The 14,434-nt window shown below is 58.0% G+C and overlaps 1 protein-coding gene across 6 annotated transcripts in view; it reads right to left on the bottom strand.

Moving 5' to 3' along the window:
- Galnt10 (polypeptide N-acetylgalactosaminyltransferase 10) overlaps positions 1-14,434 on the bottom strand; it is a 325,204-nt gene that overhangs the window by 13,427 nt on the left and 297,343 nt on the right. For all 6 annotated transcript variants that reach the window (XM_087194548.1, XM_004836529.4, XM_087194544.1 and 3 more), the window contains 2 exons: positions 5,417-5,524; positions 1,218-1,439 (listed from right to left, as the gene is read on the bottom strand). In XM_087194548.1, coding sequence (XP_087050674.1) covers positions 1,218-1,439; positions 5,417-5,524 — 330 coding nt within the window. The remainder of the gene's footprint in view (positions 1-1,217; positions 1,440-5,416; positions 5,525-14,434) is intronic.

A 14,434-nucleotide genomic window follows, 5' to 3' on the forward strand; every position in this document is an offset into this window, starting at 1 on the left:
TCCACCTGGTATCTGCTGGGCTGCGACAGGTACCACATACAGGTACACAGGGCCTGTGTTGGGGACAGCCTGTGCTTCCTTTGAAGTCTGCCATGGTTTTACTATTATTATTTGAACCAGGGTCTCATTGTGTAGTCCAGGCTGGATTAAAATTTGAGATCCCCCTGCCTCGGCCTCCTGTGTTGGGATTATAGGTATACCTCACTATGTCTGACTTTGAAGTTCTTGATCATTTTATCTTTGATCTGTTTTGTCAATGAAACCCAAGGGGACACCAGGGCATGCACACGAGCAGGGGAGACCTGTGTATAAGAACTCGCTGCCTCTTGCTACCCTGTGTGCATTAAGAGTTTGTGATGCCCACAAGTGCAGAACTGTGGGGATTGGATGGACACGGACTCAGCAGGACGCGAGGTGGGTATGGGCCAGTGCCTGAAGTCTGTGGCTGAGGAAGAGGGGCGCTGGCAGGGTCCAGAGGCCACCCTGACCTCACACCGGAACTCGCCTCAAACTGTCCTTGCTCATCTGGTGGCAGAAGGCAGAGCGCTTTTATCACCAAGCAGTGAGACAAAGCCCCCCGAGCAGTCTGCTGTGCTGCTTTGCTGGTAAGAACCACACCAGCCTCCAGCCTCGGTGTCACTCACTCCAAACACCAGTTACGTGCTTCCTGTACCCCTACTACCGACAGTGCTGGGGACTGAACCTAGGGGCTGTGCCACTAACTACATCCCCACCCCTGTTAATTTTTTGTTTTGAGACAGGGTCTTGCTAAGGTGCTAAGTGCCCCAGGTGGAACTCAAACTCCCTACCCTCCTGCCTCAGCCTCCTTCTGCCCTGGGATCGCAGGCATGTTATCTCTGTCCTTGGTAAAGTAAATTTGCATTTAAAACTGGCACTGTGGGCTCCAGTGGCAGAGCATGTGCTTGGCATGCATGAGGCCCTGGGTCTGATCCTCAGCACTGCAAAACAAAAACAAAAAACAACCGAAAGCCCAACCACCACAATACCTGGCACTACATAACATAAAGATGAAAAGTGAATTCCACACTAATAAAGTTGTAATATTTCTCTATGCAGAATATTAAATGGCAAAGTTAAAAAAACCCCACAAACCTAGCAGGAGGAGGCTAAAGAGAAAACAGGAAGGCAGAGAACGTTTTATATTCAGACCTCCCTGGGGCTCCCGTGTTGAGAGCCAGCCCGGCCTCCACACTCACCTCGCCCCACGCGGCAGCTGGTGGCTCCACTGGCGGGTAGAACTTGGGCAGATCCCAGGCAATCTTGGTCATGAACCACTTGAAACTCCTGCAGTTCAGGGAGCTGCGGAGCTTTTTCTGGGCTGCCACATCCCCAGCCGAGAGGTGGCGGTACTCGGGCCGGCGCTGGTAAATGTACTCGGCATACTCGTCCATCCACACCTCCGCCACGCGCTTCAGGTTCTGGGGGCAGGAGGTAGGCGGAAGGAAGGGTCAGGTGGCTGAGGTGTCCAGGCCTGGCATGGGCGCAAGGTGTCCTGGGGGAGGGTCAACGTGTCTTACTTACCTGAGGTCCTACTGGTCCCCCCACATTTCAGGCTCTCCACAGTCATGGCCACATCATGACAGTGGCTCAGTGACAGCCACAGACGTGAAGGTGCCCCATGGATCACACTGGGCAGTGACAGTGTGGCCAGCCATGTGAGGCACTCTGCCATATGAGAGCCGATGATGCATTTGCAGAGCCCGACCCTGTCAAGTGGGTGTGACTTTCTATTTACTATTTATGCAGGTTTTAAGGATTTCAGGACTCATGGCTGGATAAGGAACTGCTCTTGTTTTGCCTGCCCGTCTTTCATGCCCTCTTCTAGTGATGCCCCCAGCAGTTTTCCTTTGGGGAACGCCTCCTGTCTGGCAGTTCATGTAGCCAAAGGAAAGGCACTAGATCCTGCCTAGGCAGTGTGAATATAGACACCCCTGGGTTCAGGGATCGATAACAATGACCTATTCCATGCCAATCAGCTGATTATTGAGAGAATTGCTCTGTGTCTGCTTGGATTGCTGGGTAAGATCCACAGCTTATGTCAGCCATGGCTGCTGGGCTGCATGGCAATCACATGATGCAAACCCATTCAAGGATGAAATCAACCTCAGAGTGAGTAAGGCTGAGGTTGAGGACTAGATTGAAGAACTCGGTCCCATAGACCTGGATCCAGCCATACCTGAGGCCAGTACTACCAAAGGACTTTCCAATTAAATGAGCCATTACATTCCCTTTTTGATGAAGGCAATTTGAGTTGGGTTTCTGTCATTTTCAGCTAAGAGGATTCTGACCAAGTTACATGGTAAAACTAAATTATCTTTTGTACCCAAAAGGTATAATTCCATCAGCAGCTGGAATCTCATAACTATTTCACGTTCGAAGGTTGTTGCGACTTTTATCACTAGGCACAAGGATAACCAATAAAAAAATGACAACACTGATATTGGTAAATTGAGACAGCAGGTGGGGAAATGTCCTGTTTGTGAACGGACTTGGAGACAGAGGAAGAGTGAATTCTCACATGTCACTGTGATGAAAATTCCTTGTTCCATCTGCAGTGTACATACTACCTACCCAGCAAGGGCCGGGCTTCGGGGTCTGGGGAAATTCCCTGGGTGTCATCACAAGGCGCCACCACCCCACGCAGCATCTGGCTCCTCCAGCTTCAGCTCTATCACAGCCCCCGAGGGACGAAGCAGGGTTACCAGTCACTCACACCCAAGGGCAGAAGACGCTCCCGGAGGCGAGGCCTGGGCAGGGGTCTGCAAAGGTGTAAATGTCTCCCGCAAAGAGCCCGACAGCCCATATTTCAGGCTTGGCAGAGCAGGCGGTCTCCACTCTGATGCGTCCATGGAGCAGCCACACACTGAATGAACTGGGCGGCCGAGTCCAGGCAACATTTTATGGGCAATGACACCTGATTTTCATGTCACAAAGCTCTTGTCCTCAGCTCACACAGCTCTGCACAGCCTGCAGAGTCTGCGTAAGGGGAAGGAAGCGAGTGGGAGGGAGGGAGGCCTCTGCAGCAGGCGAATCCCCAGCTGCCCGGCTCTGCTGGCCTCGAGTTCGGGACCAGGAAGCCACTGAGTTTCTGTGCAGCACCCGGCTCTTCCTGGCGCAGCAGAGCGCACAGGGGCCTCGAAAACCATTCAGGAGCAGGTGTTCGGTTCCCAACGGCGCCCACAGGAGCGGTAGGCGGACGGCTGCCGTCCTGAGTCCCCTTGCACTCCGAGATGCAAGGGCTCCTCTCCTCTTCGCCCACCCCCAGGCCCTCGGCTTACTGTCCATCTGTCTGTCTGAATTCACAACGCGGCTCCCCACAATGAACGTCACCACTACATACTGCAAACGGGCACTAATAAAAGTAAAAGATAAGTAAAACAGAAACAGCTCGGGCAGAAATCAGATACTCTTTAAAAAGTAAATAACGCATCGCTACATTTTCATGGGGCTCCCTAAGCCACTTATCCCAGATCTGAGCTTTTCTACAGTTAGAGGAAAGCACGCATCCGCCCTCTCCCATCCCTGAGTCGGGAAAGGACCGGGGATACCGCCGGGCCCATCTCCACGGCCTCCTGGGCCGAGTCCCTGCCCCTCCACAGCCGAGCGTGGACGCCCTGCAGTCTGCTCTGCTCCGCCACACGGAGTTGCTGCGCGCTTCTCCACAGCGTCCTGAGCCCCTTTCCCAGAGGCCCGGAAGAGGGATTTCAGGCTGCCTCGGAGCTGCACACCCGCCTGCCTCCATCCGGGTCTCAGGGCCACCAGGATCCCACCTCACCCAGCCAGTGCGAGCCAGTTGGAAGCCGGCCTCGGCCTGGCCTCGGAACAGCGAGCAGACCCTTCCCACAGGCCGAGTGGGGGCGGGAGACTGGGACAGAGGCCAGCGACTCGGCCCCGAGAAGCAGGGCTGGGCAGGGGCTGAGGAAGAGGCCTGGCCCCACTCAGGTGACCGAGGTCAGAGCTAGGGTCCTGCTCGGTTCGGCCTGCGGAGGTCGAGAGGCTGAACACTATTTAAAGAACATCTGCTCGCCCGGTCCCCTGCCAGGCGGAACAGGTGTGGACTCTGGCTCAGTCACCCAAGGCCTCCACATTCCTGTCCTCTTCCCGACGGTTCGGGCCACGTAAGGGGAACCGAGGGAAGTCTGTCAGACGCTCTGCAGTCGCCTGGCTGGAAGAAGTGTGATAAACAATGCTGCTAACATGAGCTGTCACCCTCCGCGTTCATCTAGGGTTCAATAAACAGGAGGTGGTGGCCAATCTTTATGGGGGGCATTATAAATTATCAATGACAACTCCGGACAGGAAAAGGACGCTTCAAGGTTGGTCTCCACTTGTAGCTAGAAGAGTCTCGGTCTTGGGCTCACCAAAAGGCGCGCTGTTTTCCTCTCTAGTATTCTCGGGTGTCCAAGGTATTGAGTGGGAATGGGCCTTGTACCGCGCGGGTGGCTGGAGGCTGTCGTTACAAATCCTACCACCAGAGGGCACTGCAGGCCCTCGTTTCCCTCCGCGCTGCCCCCAGCCTCCCGACCCGTCCTTGTAAGTGCCCACGCCCGCGCGGCGGCTTCTGCGCCAGACAGCTGTCAGGGACGAGGGACGAGACAGCGACCTGGGCACACGGAGGCGATGCGGACAGGTGCCGAATGGGCACTGTCCCCCACGGCCACTTGCCGCTGGCGATCTCCCTCCGCTTTGTTGTTCCTTTGTGGGCCCCCTTGATTTGTCTTTTTCCCCTCGACACAACACACCCAGTGTCTCTGGCTCACAGATTTCCGTGTGGAGCCCGTGGCCGGTGCCATCCAAGCGATGATGGCTGCAAACCGTTTCAGGCCAGTGAAATAGTTGGACACAGTAGGTTTTGGCAATGAAAGTGCGGAGGGTGGAGAAGGGGGGGGGGGATTTATTAACCTCTCTCCCCTTCCCTGCAGGAACTTTTAAACAGTTTGTCTCGGGCTTTCCCAAACACGCCACACCAGGTGTATTAATATTTATCCAACATGCTTCTTACATCGCCCCGGTCCAACTTGGCGCCCACGTTAGCTTTCTCCCAAGTGATACGTGTGAAATTACGTCTGCCGTGCTACGCCTCATTTCCTCAGCACCTGACCGTAAGACAGCCCTACGCCTGCCTCCCAAGATCACTTTCAGGTCACATTTTGGACACTGTCATCTCCCTAACTCTTCCGGTAGTGCTAAGAGGTGGAAAGAATCAGCTTCCTTTCAACAGAGAGGGCAACAGGTTGGGAGGAGGCAGGCCGCCCTCCTGAGGTCACACAGCCAAGGCGGGCCAAGGCTCGGGTCTTTCACGTGGAGAAAGGGACGCCTCCTCCCATCCCATCCGGGACCATCAGCCTGGGGCTCCCAGCCACCCTCCCCACAGCCAGGAAAGCCACCACCTTACCCGGGCCAGGCTGACGCCAGCAGGGACCTTGTAGGGCACGTACTTCCTGTAGATGTGGCCCACTCTGGAGCAGGGGATGTCCTCCATGCGGCCCCCGCACATCCACACCTGCAGGGGGAGCGAGCAGAAGATGACGGTTCCGCCTCCCACGTGCCTGCCTCGGGGCTCACAGAACCGCCCAGGGGGCGGACAGGACAGCGGCCCTCATGGCAGCTGTCAGCTGGCAAGCGACATGCCTGAGGGCTGACTAAGCAGTAAGTTACTGAGTGGGGCGGTACTGGAATTGAACCCCCAGGGCCTTCACAATGAGCCACATCCCCAGCCCTTTTTCTTTTTTGAGACAGGGTCTCATGAAGCTGCCTAGGTTGGGATGGAGCTTGAGACCCTCCTGCCTCAGTCTCTGGTTGCTGGGATCACGTGTGCCAACATGTCTGGTTTAAATTCAGTTCTAAGGGACTCTGGAGTCTGAGCTCTGACCTCTGTGGATGACTGGAGTGGTGCAGAGAATTCTGGCCTGCGGGGGTGGGGGGCAAACCCAGGGGAGGAGGCAGCGTCCAGGCTCCAACAGTTCCAGTTCCTCCCTCCCCTCCGTCTCTGCACCCGCCCGTCCGCCTCCTGCTCCTAGCGTCCAAGGAGCTCCTAGCCAGTGCGTACAGCCCCCCTCGGGGACCAGCCTAAACAGAGCCTCCTTAGCAGGCCGGGGTTCAAATCCTGGCCCAGCCGCTTACGCATGTAAGACTGATGGAAGGGTTTCTCTGAGCTCAGTTTCTTCTTATGTAAAGGATTCAAGGTGGGGGGGGCATGAGCTGTTGGTGTAAGTGCCCAGCACAAGGCCCACAGAGTCCTAGTCATGTGAGACACTGTATTCATTTGGGGACGTGACTCCTACTTAGGGGTCTCTGCTATGTGCCACACCCTGTGCGGGGAACACAGCAGGGGGTAAGACAGCCACGGTCCGCGCTCACAGGAAGCTGGGGGGCCAGGAACCCCCAATGCCCTGCTGCCCCTGCCTCCAGGACAGGAGGCTCCTACAGATAGCAGGAGGCCTGAGCTCCTCTTAGCGGGACACTGCAGAGCGAGACCCTCGCCCACACCTGCCCTGTAGTCCCCGGCTTTGGGGAGCCGCTACCGTGTGTGGCACGGGGGACAGTGCTGGCCCAGCCCGAACGGGGCCTGGCTTCAACCCCCAGCACCGAAGAGGAAGAAAAGCAGGGCTGTGAGGTGTCCTCACGGGGAGCCGAGAGAGGCCACCCGTCACGCCTACGGCCCAGGCCCACAGCCGGGCCACAACCTCAGGGCAGACCGGGCCGAGCCGCGCGGTGGAGGCTCACACGAAGGGTGTCCCAGGGGCGGCAGAAGCTGACAGGTGGCGACAGTGTCCGCAGGGAGAGCACGAGGACAGGACGCACTAGTGTGGATGTGGGTGCTGCTTCGCCCCACGAGCTGGGGAGCGACCAGCCGGGAGGGCACCCATGGAGACTCAGGTGGCTGAAGGCGGAAGACAGGCAGGATCTGAGGGGTGAGGGGAAGCCCTAGCACCAGAGCCAGGGCCGGGCGGAGGGAAGGCTGGCGGGAGGGCCGGTGGGGCAGCTGGGGTCCTCACACGGCCTCCGTGGGGACGGGACGGAGCCGGTTCTCTTACACAGCCACCCTGCCGTGGGCGCAGGAAGCCGGCAGGGTGCAGGCCGGGGCTGGGCACATCCAGATTTGCGGCCCACAGGCCTTAGCGGGGGAGGAAGGCTGTGGCCGCGGCAGGATCCAGCCGAATCTGGAACATTTATTTTTACTAAGCTTCTGTCTCCTCCGTGGATAAGGAGCAGGAGTTGGGATGCATACAGCACGTTTGTCAAAAAAGGGCCCTTTCTGGGCTGGGGATTTAGCTCAGCGGTTTCGCCGCCTGCTGGGCAAGCGCAAGGACCCGAGTTCGATCCCCGGTGCCAGAAACAGCGCCCTTTCCCACTTGACCCGACTCTGGGGCTGGGCTTCCGGTCCTGGTGAACTGGGCGGGTGGGGCCTGGTGCTGAGGCCGCGTGGTCGGTCGGCTGCCTCCCTCCCGCTGTCTTCGTCGGAGCCCCAGCTCCCCATGTGGGCACGTGCAGGGGCCGCAGTTAGCGGAAGCGCTGCCTGAAGAAATGCAATTACAGTCTGATCTTGGGGGAGAACAAAGGACCAGAACATTGGTCTTGAGATAATGGGCTTCTGAGGTAGATTAATGTCAAGGCCAAGCCAAGAAGTCTATTTTCAAAGCAGGAGCTATCGATCAGGGGCCAGCGTCCCATAACAATAACTCTCCCTTTCTCCCGAGTGAGTGACGTGGAAGGGTCCTTTTGTCCACAGATGCTGCCCAGGTCTCCGCTGGGCCTTTCAGTGGGCGAGGGACACCTCACCCTGCTCTAGCTCTGAGTGTCTCCGGGCAGTGGAACAGGCCGGCACCCAGCTCCTGGACTCCGTACTGGACTCGCAGAGTGGAGGAGGCAGCTTCAGCCCTGAGGGCAGGGGAACCCGCCCTGTGCACACAGGGACCAACTTCCAGAGCCTTCTCTTTGGTGTGACGTCTGGACCTTTGCCCTGGCCATGCTGGCCTGCAGCCTGACCGGTCCCAAGGAGCCAGGACGACCCTGACCCCTGGGTCTGAGGGATCCCAGAGGCCCTCAGATCCCGCAGGCTGAGCCCAGGATGCCTGGGGACTGATCTGGAATGTGGGCTCCCTTGGGGAGACACAAACTTGCTCCTGAGCCCTCGGGACCACCAGGCCCCCACCGTGTACCCCACACCTGCCCCGCAGGGTCCCGGCTGGCATCAGAGCTGCCCGAGGGAGGGATCCATTCTCGTGTGGATCCGTGGCCGAGTGTGCTTCGAGGAGGGCAGCCTGGCTGGGACAGGATCCCGAGGCTGGAGGGCAGACAGCGGCCAGGGACAGGAGGGCCCTGACTGGCCTGGGTGGAGGGGCCGCGGCTGTGCTCTGCCCCAGGTCGCCTGCTGCCCCTGAGGCCCCTGCCTTCTTTCACACTCACCACGCAGGCCTCCTGGTGCGGGCGCAGTGGGCGCACAGTGCAGCCCACACCCGGGTGCGTCCTGACGCCTGCCAGCTGTGTACGCGGCACAGCGCTCAGCCCTGAGGCTGATCTCGAGCAGCACTGGGCTCGGTGTCGGGCCCCGGGAAACCTTCCTTCTGTGGCTGAAGGAGGAGACCCTCTGCCACCTGCAAGTCACAGCTTTTTCTTCTGCAGCCCAGTGTTCCAGTCGGGGAAATTGAGGCTCAGAGAAAGGAAGCAGTGCTTAACTGAGCTGTCGCAAAACCTTCCACTGACCAGGGGACTGGCAGCACCAGGCGGGACCAAGTCCCTGGAACCTTCTCGGTCTGGCTACCAGAGGCCCTGGTCTGCTCCCTGCCAGCAGGAAGAGCCTGGCCGGTGGCAGAGGGGAGCAGCCGGGTCTCCCCAACCCAGAACTCGGCGTCCCGGACGGGTCAGACAGCGAGGTGCCTCTGGAAACACAAGGGGACACGGGGCTGCGTCCAGAGGGGCCCCGGGGCAGGCAGGGGCTGCAGCCGAGGAGCCAGCGACTGTCGGCAGTGTGCGACTCCACCCTCGCGTTAGGCCCCGCTGAGGTCCCCTCTACCCGCTAAGGTGCGGTTTTGTAAGGCCGAAAGCCTGGATTTCCTCATCAGCAAAACGGGAAAAATGACTGTGCCTCCGGCCTCCTAGGGGTGGGTGGGGCTGAGCGGAGGCAAGGGGCGTGCGGAGGACACCAGAGCACGGTGTGGTGTCGTCCCCCGGATCCCCCGGATCCGGGAGCGCCTCAAAGGGAAAGCGGGTCATCCTGACGCGCATCCTGGCGCGCGCCGGCCCCAAGGGACCTCACCCATGCTAGCTTTGGGTGTTCCTAATAGCTACTGGGTCCAATTGGTTAAAGGGAAAGTAGAACAGTTTTATTTTAGTTTAAAAGACACCTTTGCTTCTAAATGAAAACATTTTTAGATAATGTGGTTTTAAGCAAATGCGTCTGTAAATTACTACACTAAATATCTGACTATTTCGACAGGATCCCTACGGGATTCCACCCTGGAATGGGGGTGTCTGTCTCACTCGGGGGTTTGACTCATATTTGGAAACACAGCAGCTGCAAGCAGCCTGTGACCTCACGGGCGGCGACTGAGACCAGGCTGCTCCAGGGCTCCGAGGCTCCTAACTGCAGAACCTGGGCGGAATCTGGCCGGGGTCTCCCAGAGCTGGGCAGGCCTTCGACCCCCACCAAGCCGGCGCTTCCGGCTTCTGCCTCTCTGGGCCCAGCGCTCAGCCGGTCTTGGCTTCCTCCGGGTCTCTAACAGCTCTGTTCGGCCTGCAGGCAAAGGGCGCCCTTCCTGGGGCCTCCCACCTCCCTGGACCCCCGGTCCATGGGCCATGAGGGCCAACCACACTGCACTCACTTCTCCGCCTCGGGGCCCATGCGCTGTTCTTCCCGAGCCCGAAGAGAAAAGGTGTCATTCAGTCTCGCGCGACTCGGTCCTGGCCAACTTCACTGTGAAATCGACCAAGAAGGCCGAAGCCAGGTGTCAAGAGGGTCCAACAACGCAGACCCTTGAAAGCTGGGGGAAGGTGCTGGAACTTGCGGGCCAACCTGCCGGTCAGCCCCGCGTTTCCTCGGTCCCGCCACACCCACGCCCTGGGTCCTCTTGGCGCCAGACCCCGCCCACCCGGCACAGCTGGTTGGACTCAGCAGCCTGCACATCCGGGTCACTGCAGGAGGCCAGGCGCTGCCTGTGCCCCGAGCTGTGTCACAGCTGGGCCAGGAAACCCCTCTCGGGACTGTGTCCGGCAGCTCCCTGTCTCTGGACAACACTGCCAGTTCGGGGTTACCTTCACCCCTTCAGAGGTGAGGAAATAAATGTTCAGCAGAAAGGGCAGGAGAGTCCAGAGGCTCCAGCAGGTGTTCCGGAATCCGGGCGGAACCGAGGCCTGGAAGCTCTTTCCTCTGCTGTCGCCCAGCAGCCACGGCACGCTCACAACAACCACAACCACAACCACAACCACATCACAGCTGCCTGCAGTTCAGTGCCCACTTCTTGTGTGCCAGGCACCAGGATCAACTTCTAATACATTCTGACTAACATCATGCTCACAACTGCACAGTGAAATAAAGATTATTCAATCCCTATTTTATAGACGAGGAAGTCCAGAGAGGTTAAGTCACTTTCCGAAGGCCACACAGCAACGAGCTTATGGAGCTTGCTCTAGGACCCTGGCCTGGGTACTCGAGCACCTGCTGTTCTGCCTCTTCACCTGACAGGCCCCTAACAGCTACATTTACTGAGGGCCTCTTTCTTCCGAGACATCTCGACCTTCCCCGATTGGATGACCACACTCACCAGGTGCAAAGGCACAGCTTCACCCACGGGCCCTCACCCTCGATGGCCTGAGGGACACAAGGCCCTGTGGAGTTGGGTGTCACTCCCGGAAGTGATCTAACCTAAGCCTCCGCTTCGTCACCTGCAGGGGGCGTTACGGAGGATGCTCTAAGAGGTGTCTTTGTATTTGTGATGTATTTCTTTTTATTACTTATTTATTGGTTTCTCGTCTGGTGGTGCTGGGATCCATGTAGGGTTCTGGACAGGTTTTTCCAGAGCTCCTGCTGAGCTACGGCCCCAGCCTCCATCATATCTAAAAACACTGACGGTGAGATCACAAGTTTTCACTCATCTTTTTAAGCTTAACTGTGGAGGCGTCTAACTTCTTGGACCTAATATTCCACTGTTTAGATGTGCTCTAATGGGCTTGTTCCCCGAGGAAATGCATTTGGGTCTCATTAATCCTGCCCAATTGCAAGTCACACCCCAGTACTCAGCTTCTACCTAGATCTTTCCTCACCTGTGCGCTGTCTCTCGTGGACAAACTGCTGGGCATGGGATTTTGGATCAAAGAATGAGCTTGCTGGGAAATTTAATGGGTTTTGCTAAATTGCTATTCACTGCAGCTACATCCGATTACACTGCCCCGAGGGCCACCGCTTCCCCACTTGTTAGTCGGGTGGCTCTGCCTGGATGCTTCCTCCCGTATCCCTCAGGTGAAGACACTGCGACTGTGGCCTCGTGGGGATGTGGCGCAGCCCCCTTCTGTTCCTCCTGCTGCTGTCTCCTCTGACCCAGGCCACGTGTCACAGCTGTGTGCGCCAAAGGGCTTTACCCGAGGAGCGGTACTCCACTGTTTCGCGGGGACGGGTAAGCCCACACGGGCACAGCCGAGCGAAGCTCCCTCCAGGGGAGGCGATGCCACTGACAGCGACAGCAGTCCCCAGGTAATGCCAGTCTGACTTAGTGTTTTCTGACTTTACCATGGTGCACAAGCGACATCCAGGAGAAACCACGCTTTGAACTTTGCTCTTTTCTCAGGCTAGTGCTCCTTTCTCACCCTGATGAACAGCAGCAGGGAGCCATAGCAGGCAGCCAGTCAGCGGAGATCACAAGAGGGCTGGCGGATTCTCTGCAGGGTGCTGTGTTGGGAAGCCAGCTTGTTCAGGGGGTTGGGTGCGGTAAGCATATTGCTGACTTATAATTCTTTTAGTCTCCAGCAGGTTTATGGGGATGAACCCCATCGTAACTGAGGCCGAGCAGCTACAGGAGCCAGAGACCAGGGCACAGGGGCACAAAGGATCCAGTCCTGCCTCTGGGGAGCCAAGAACCCAGCAGGAAGAGATGCAGGTCCTCATATGGTTTCAACACAGGCTACTAGAGCCACACTGGGAGTGTGGAGGTGGGAATGGTCCCCAGGCGGCACAGGGGCTCAGGGAAGGCTGAGTGGATTAGCCACACTTGGGAAGCGTTTCAGGGAGCACGGAGGGTGTGGGCCTGGTACAGAGTCTGGGGTTGTGCTCAGACTGTGGCCGGGCAAGGGGGCTTCCGTGGCCTGCCCCACACCCACTCCGCTTCTGGGCACAGCACCCGGACTTCCCGCGGGGAACCCGCGCATGCCCACCTGCCTGGCTCCAGCCTGTGGCTGCTCAGGAGGCAAAGGGCCCAGTAGGCCCAGGAGGTTCCACTGGGGACTTCCAGAGCATGACGGGAAGGCCTTTCCACTGCGCTTCGGGGGAGCTCCAAGGGACAGATCCCCCCTGAGGGGGCGCCAACCCAGGTGACAGTAAGCCCAGGGACTGAGAGACCAAGCCTGGACGATGTGGTCAGCCCCTCAGTCCAGCCTGTCAGGTCCCCACAATGCCACACGTGTGGCCCCTCAGTTCTGGCTTTTTGTGTAAGTCACATGGATCTGGGTTTAGTTCACCGGCAGCCTCCTCTGCAGTGGCACAGGAGGAAGGGAGAAGGTGGAGGGATGAGCAGTGGGAGCTCATCTCCCGAGGGAGCAGGAGGCCAGGCCACCAAGTTCAAGACTGATCCACCCGCTAGACCCCCGACCTCTGAGCAGGGCACCTCGGCAGTGAGACTCTGGCTTGGGGAACAAGAGCTCTGCTCAGAGGGGTAGGAAGGATGTGGATAGGAAAGAAACAGCCAATGGCTTTTCTAGAAACTTCAGAGTCTTTGGAAGATCTTTCCTGGGGTTTTCTCGTCGAGACGGACAGCCTGGTGTGGAGTCAGAGCCAAATTATTGATCCATCAGCCCTGATGGCATGTATCAATTTATCTTAATTTCTGAGAATACGCTTGTGCTTTTCAGAGCAGTCTCCTTCCTCTGTCATTAAGAGGAATAGGGACCTCAGCAGTGCTTAATCAGAGCAGACTCGGCCTTGGGGGCAGCTGGCTGTGCTTTGTGTCAGTGGGCAGCGCTGCCAGGCAGGCGGGCACATGGGTGCCCTCAGGCCAGTGACCAGTGAGCAGAACACATGGGCACACAGCTGCTGTGGGCTCCGGGAACCTGTGTCACCAGAGGCAGAGGAGGGCCAGGGAGCGGTCCCCTGCCAGCCTCAGGGGCCCTTGTTACCCCGTCTCCTTTCCCGCTGAGAGAGACAGACACAGTTGGACAGCAGGGCAAGTCCAGCCAGCCTCCTCCTCTCTCTCGAATGAGCACTCCCAATACGGCTTCGTGACTAAGGCTTTTGTAAATAAACTGTGGAGAAAAATGCCTCTTGTTCCATCATAATTGCCTGATGAGCAGTATAGATGGGTTTTTGAGACCCACAGAAGGAAGTCATTCTGGGCCCAGAGATTCCTTTGTGCACCTGTCTCTTCCTTCTGCTCTCCCGGGAGGAGTTTCTGAAGGGGGACATCGAGGCTGAGGAGCCAGGAGCTGGTGCTGGCCAGCGGCACAGCTACTGTCACCACTCGACCACCTAACAAGTGCCTCTCCGTGTCAGGCAGCCTCAGGTACTCAGACGGCAGTGAGTAGAACACAAGACGATCCCTGTCTCACTGAAGCTTACATCCTGCCCAATGTGGAAACAACTCAGAAGAATGACAGATTGGGGGAGCTGTGGAGTTCAAACTCCTGTGATTCCCTGGGGATGGATGACTTCACTGTACCCACAGAATGCATTACATGCAAAACTAGATTCCACGCACTAGGGATATTACACAAATCACCTGTGCGCCCACTCACCAGCCCTGCACCCGCAGCAGGCATCACTCCACACACCGCTCTTCTGATGAGCGTGGGGCCCGTGCTGGGTGGGAGAGGAGCCCTGTGTGCTGTTCTGACCGGGCTGCTGCTGCGCCATTCACCAAGACTGCAGAGCACCCCAGCGGGCGGGGGTAACCCCAGGGGAAGCGAGAGCTGAGCAGCAGGGCGAGTGACTGCACCCAGGTTCTCAGGCACTGTCTTCCCAGCTGCTGCTCCCCGATGTTCCCGAGGAGGCACGAGAAACAAACCTAGCAGGCGACAGCGTGGGGTTTAGAGGTAGGCAGGCTGGTGGCAGTGACCTCTATGTTTGGGGCCTTACTGGCTTTCATGTGAGGGTGGTAACATGCGACCACCCTGTGGGCTGCTGGGAGGGTTACACAGCCCAGCAGGCTTGGCGCACTGTTCCGGAAGTTCGGACCAGGGCTTCCCTTCAGCAGTGACACGCTGGAGCGGG

Source organism: Heterocephalus glaber, unplaced genomic scaffold (assembly GCF_053883595.1).
Source record: "Heterocephalus glaber isolate CG9 unplaced genomic scaffold, H.glaber_assembly_v1.0 deba00001606, whole genome shotgun sequence".
In the NCBI taxonomy this organism is placed as follows: Eukaryota; Metazoa; Chordata; class Mammalia; order Rodentia; family Bathyergidae; genus Heterocephalus; species Heterocephalus glaber.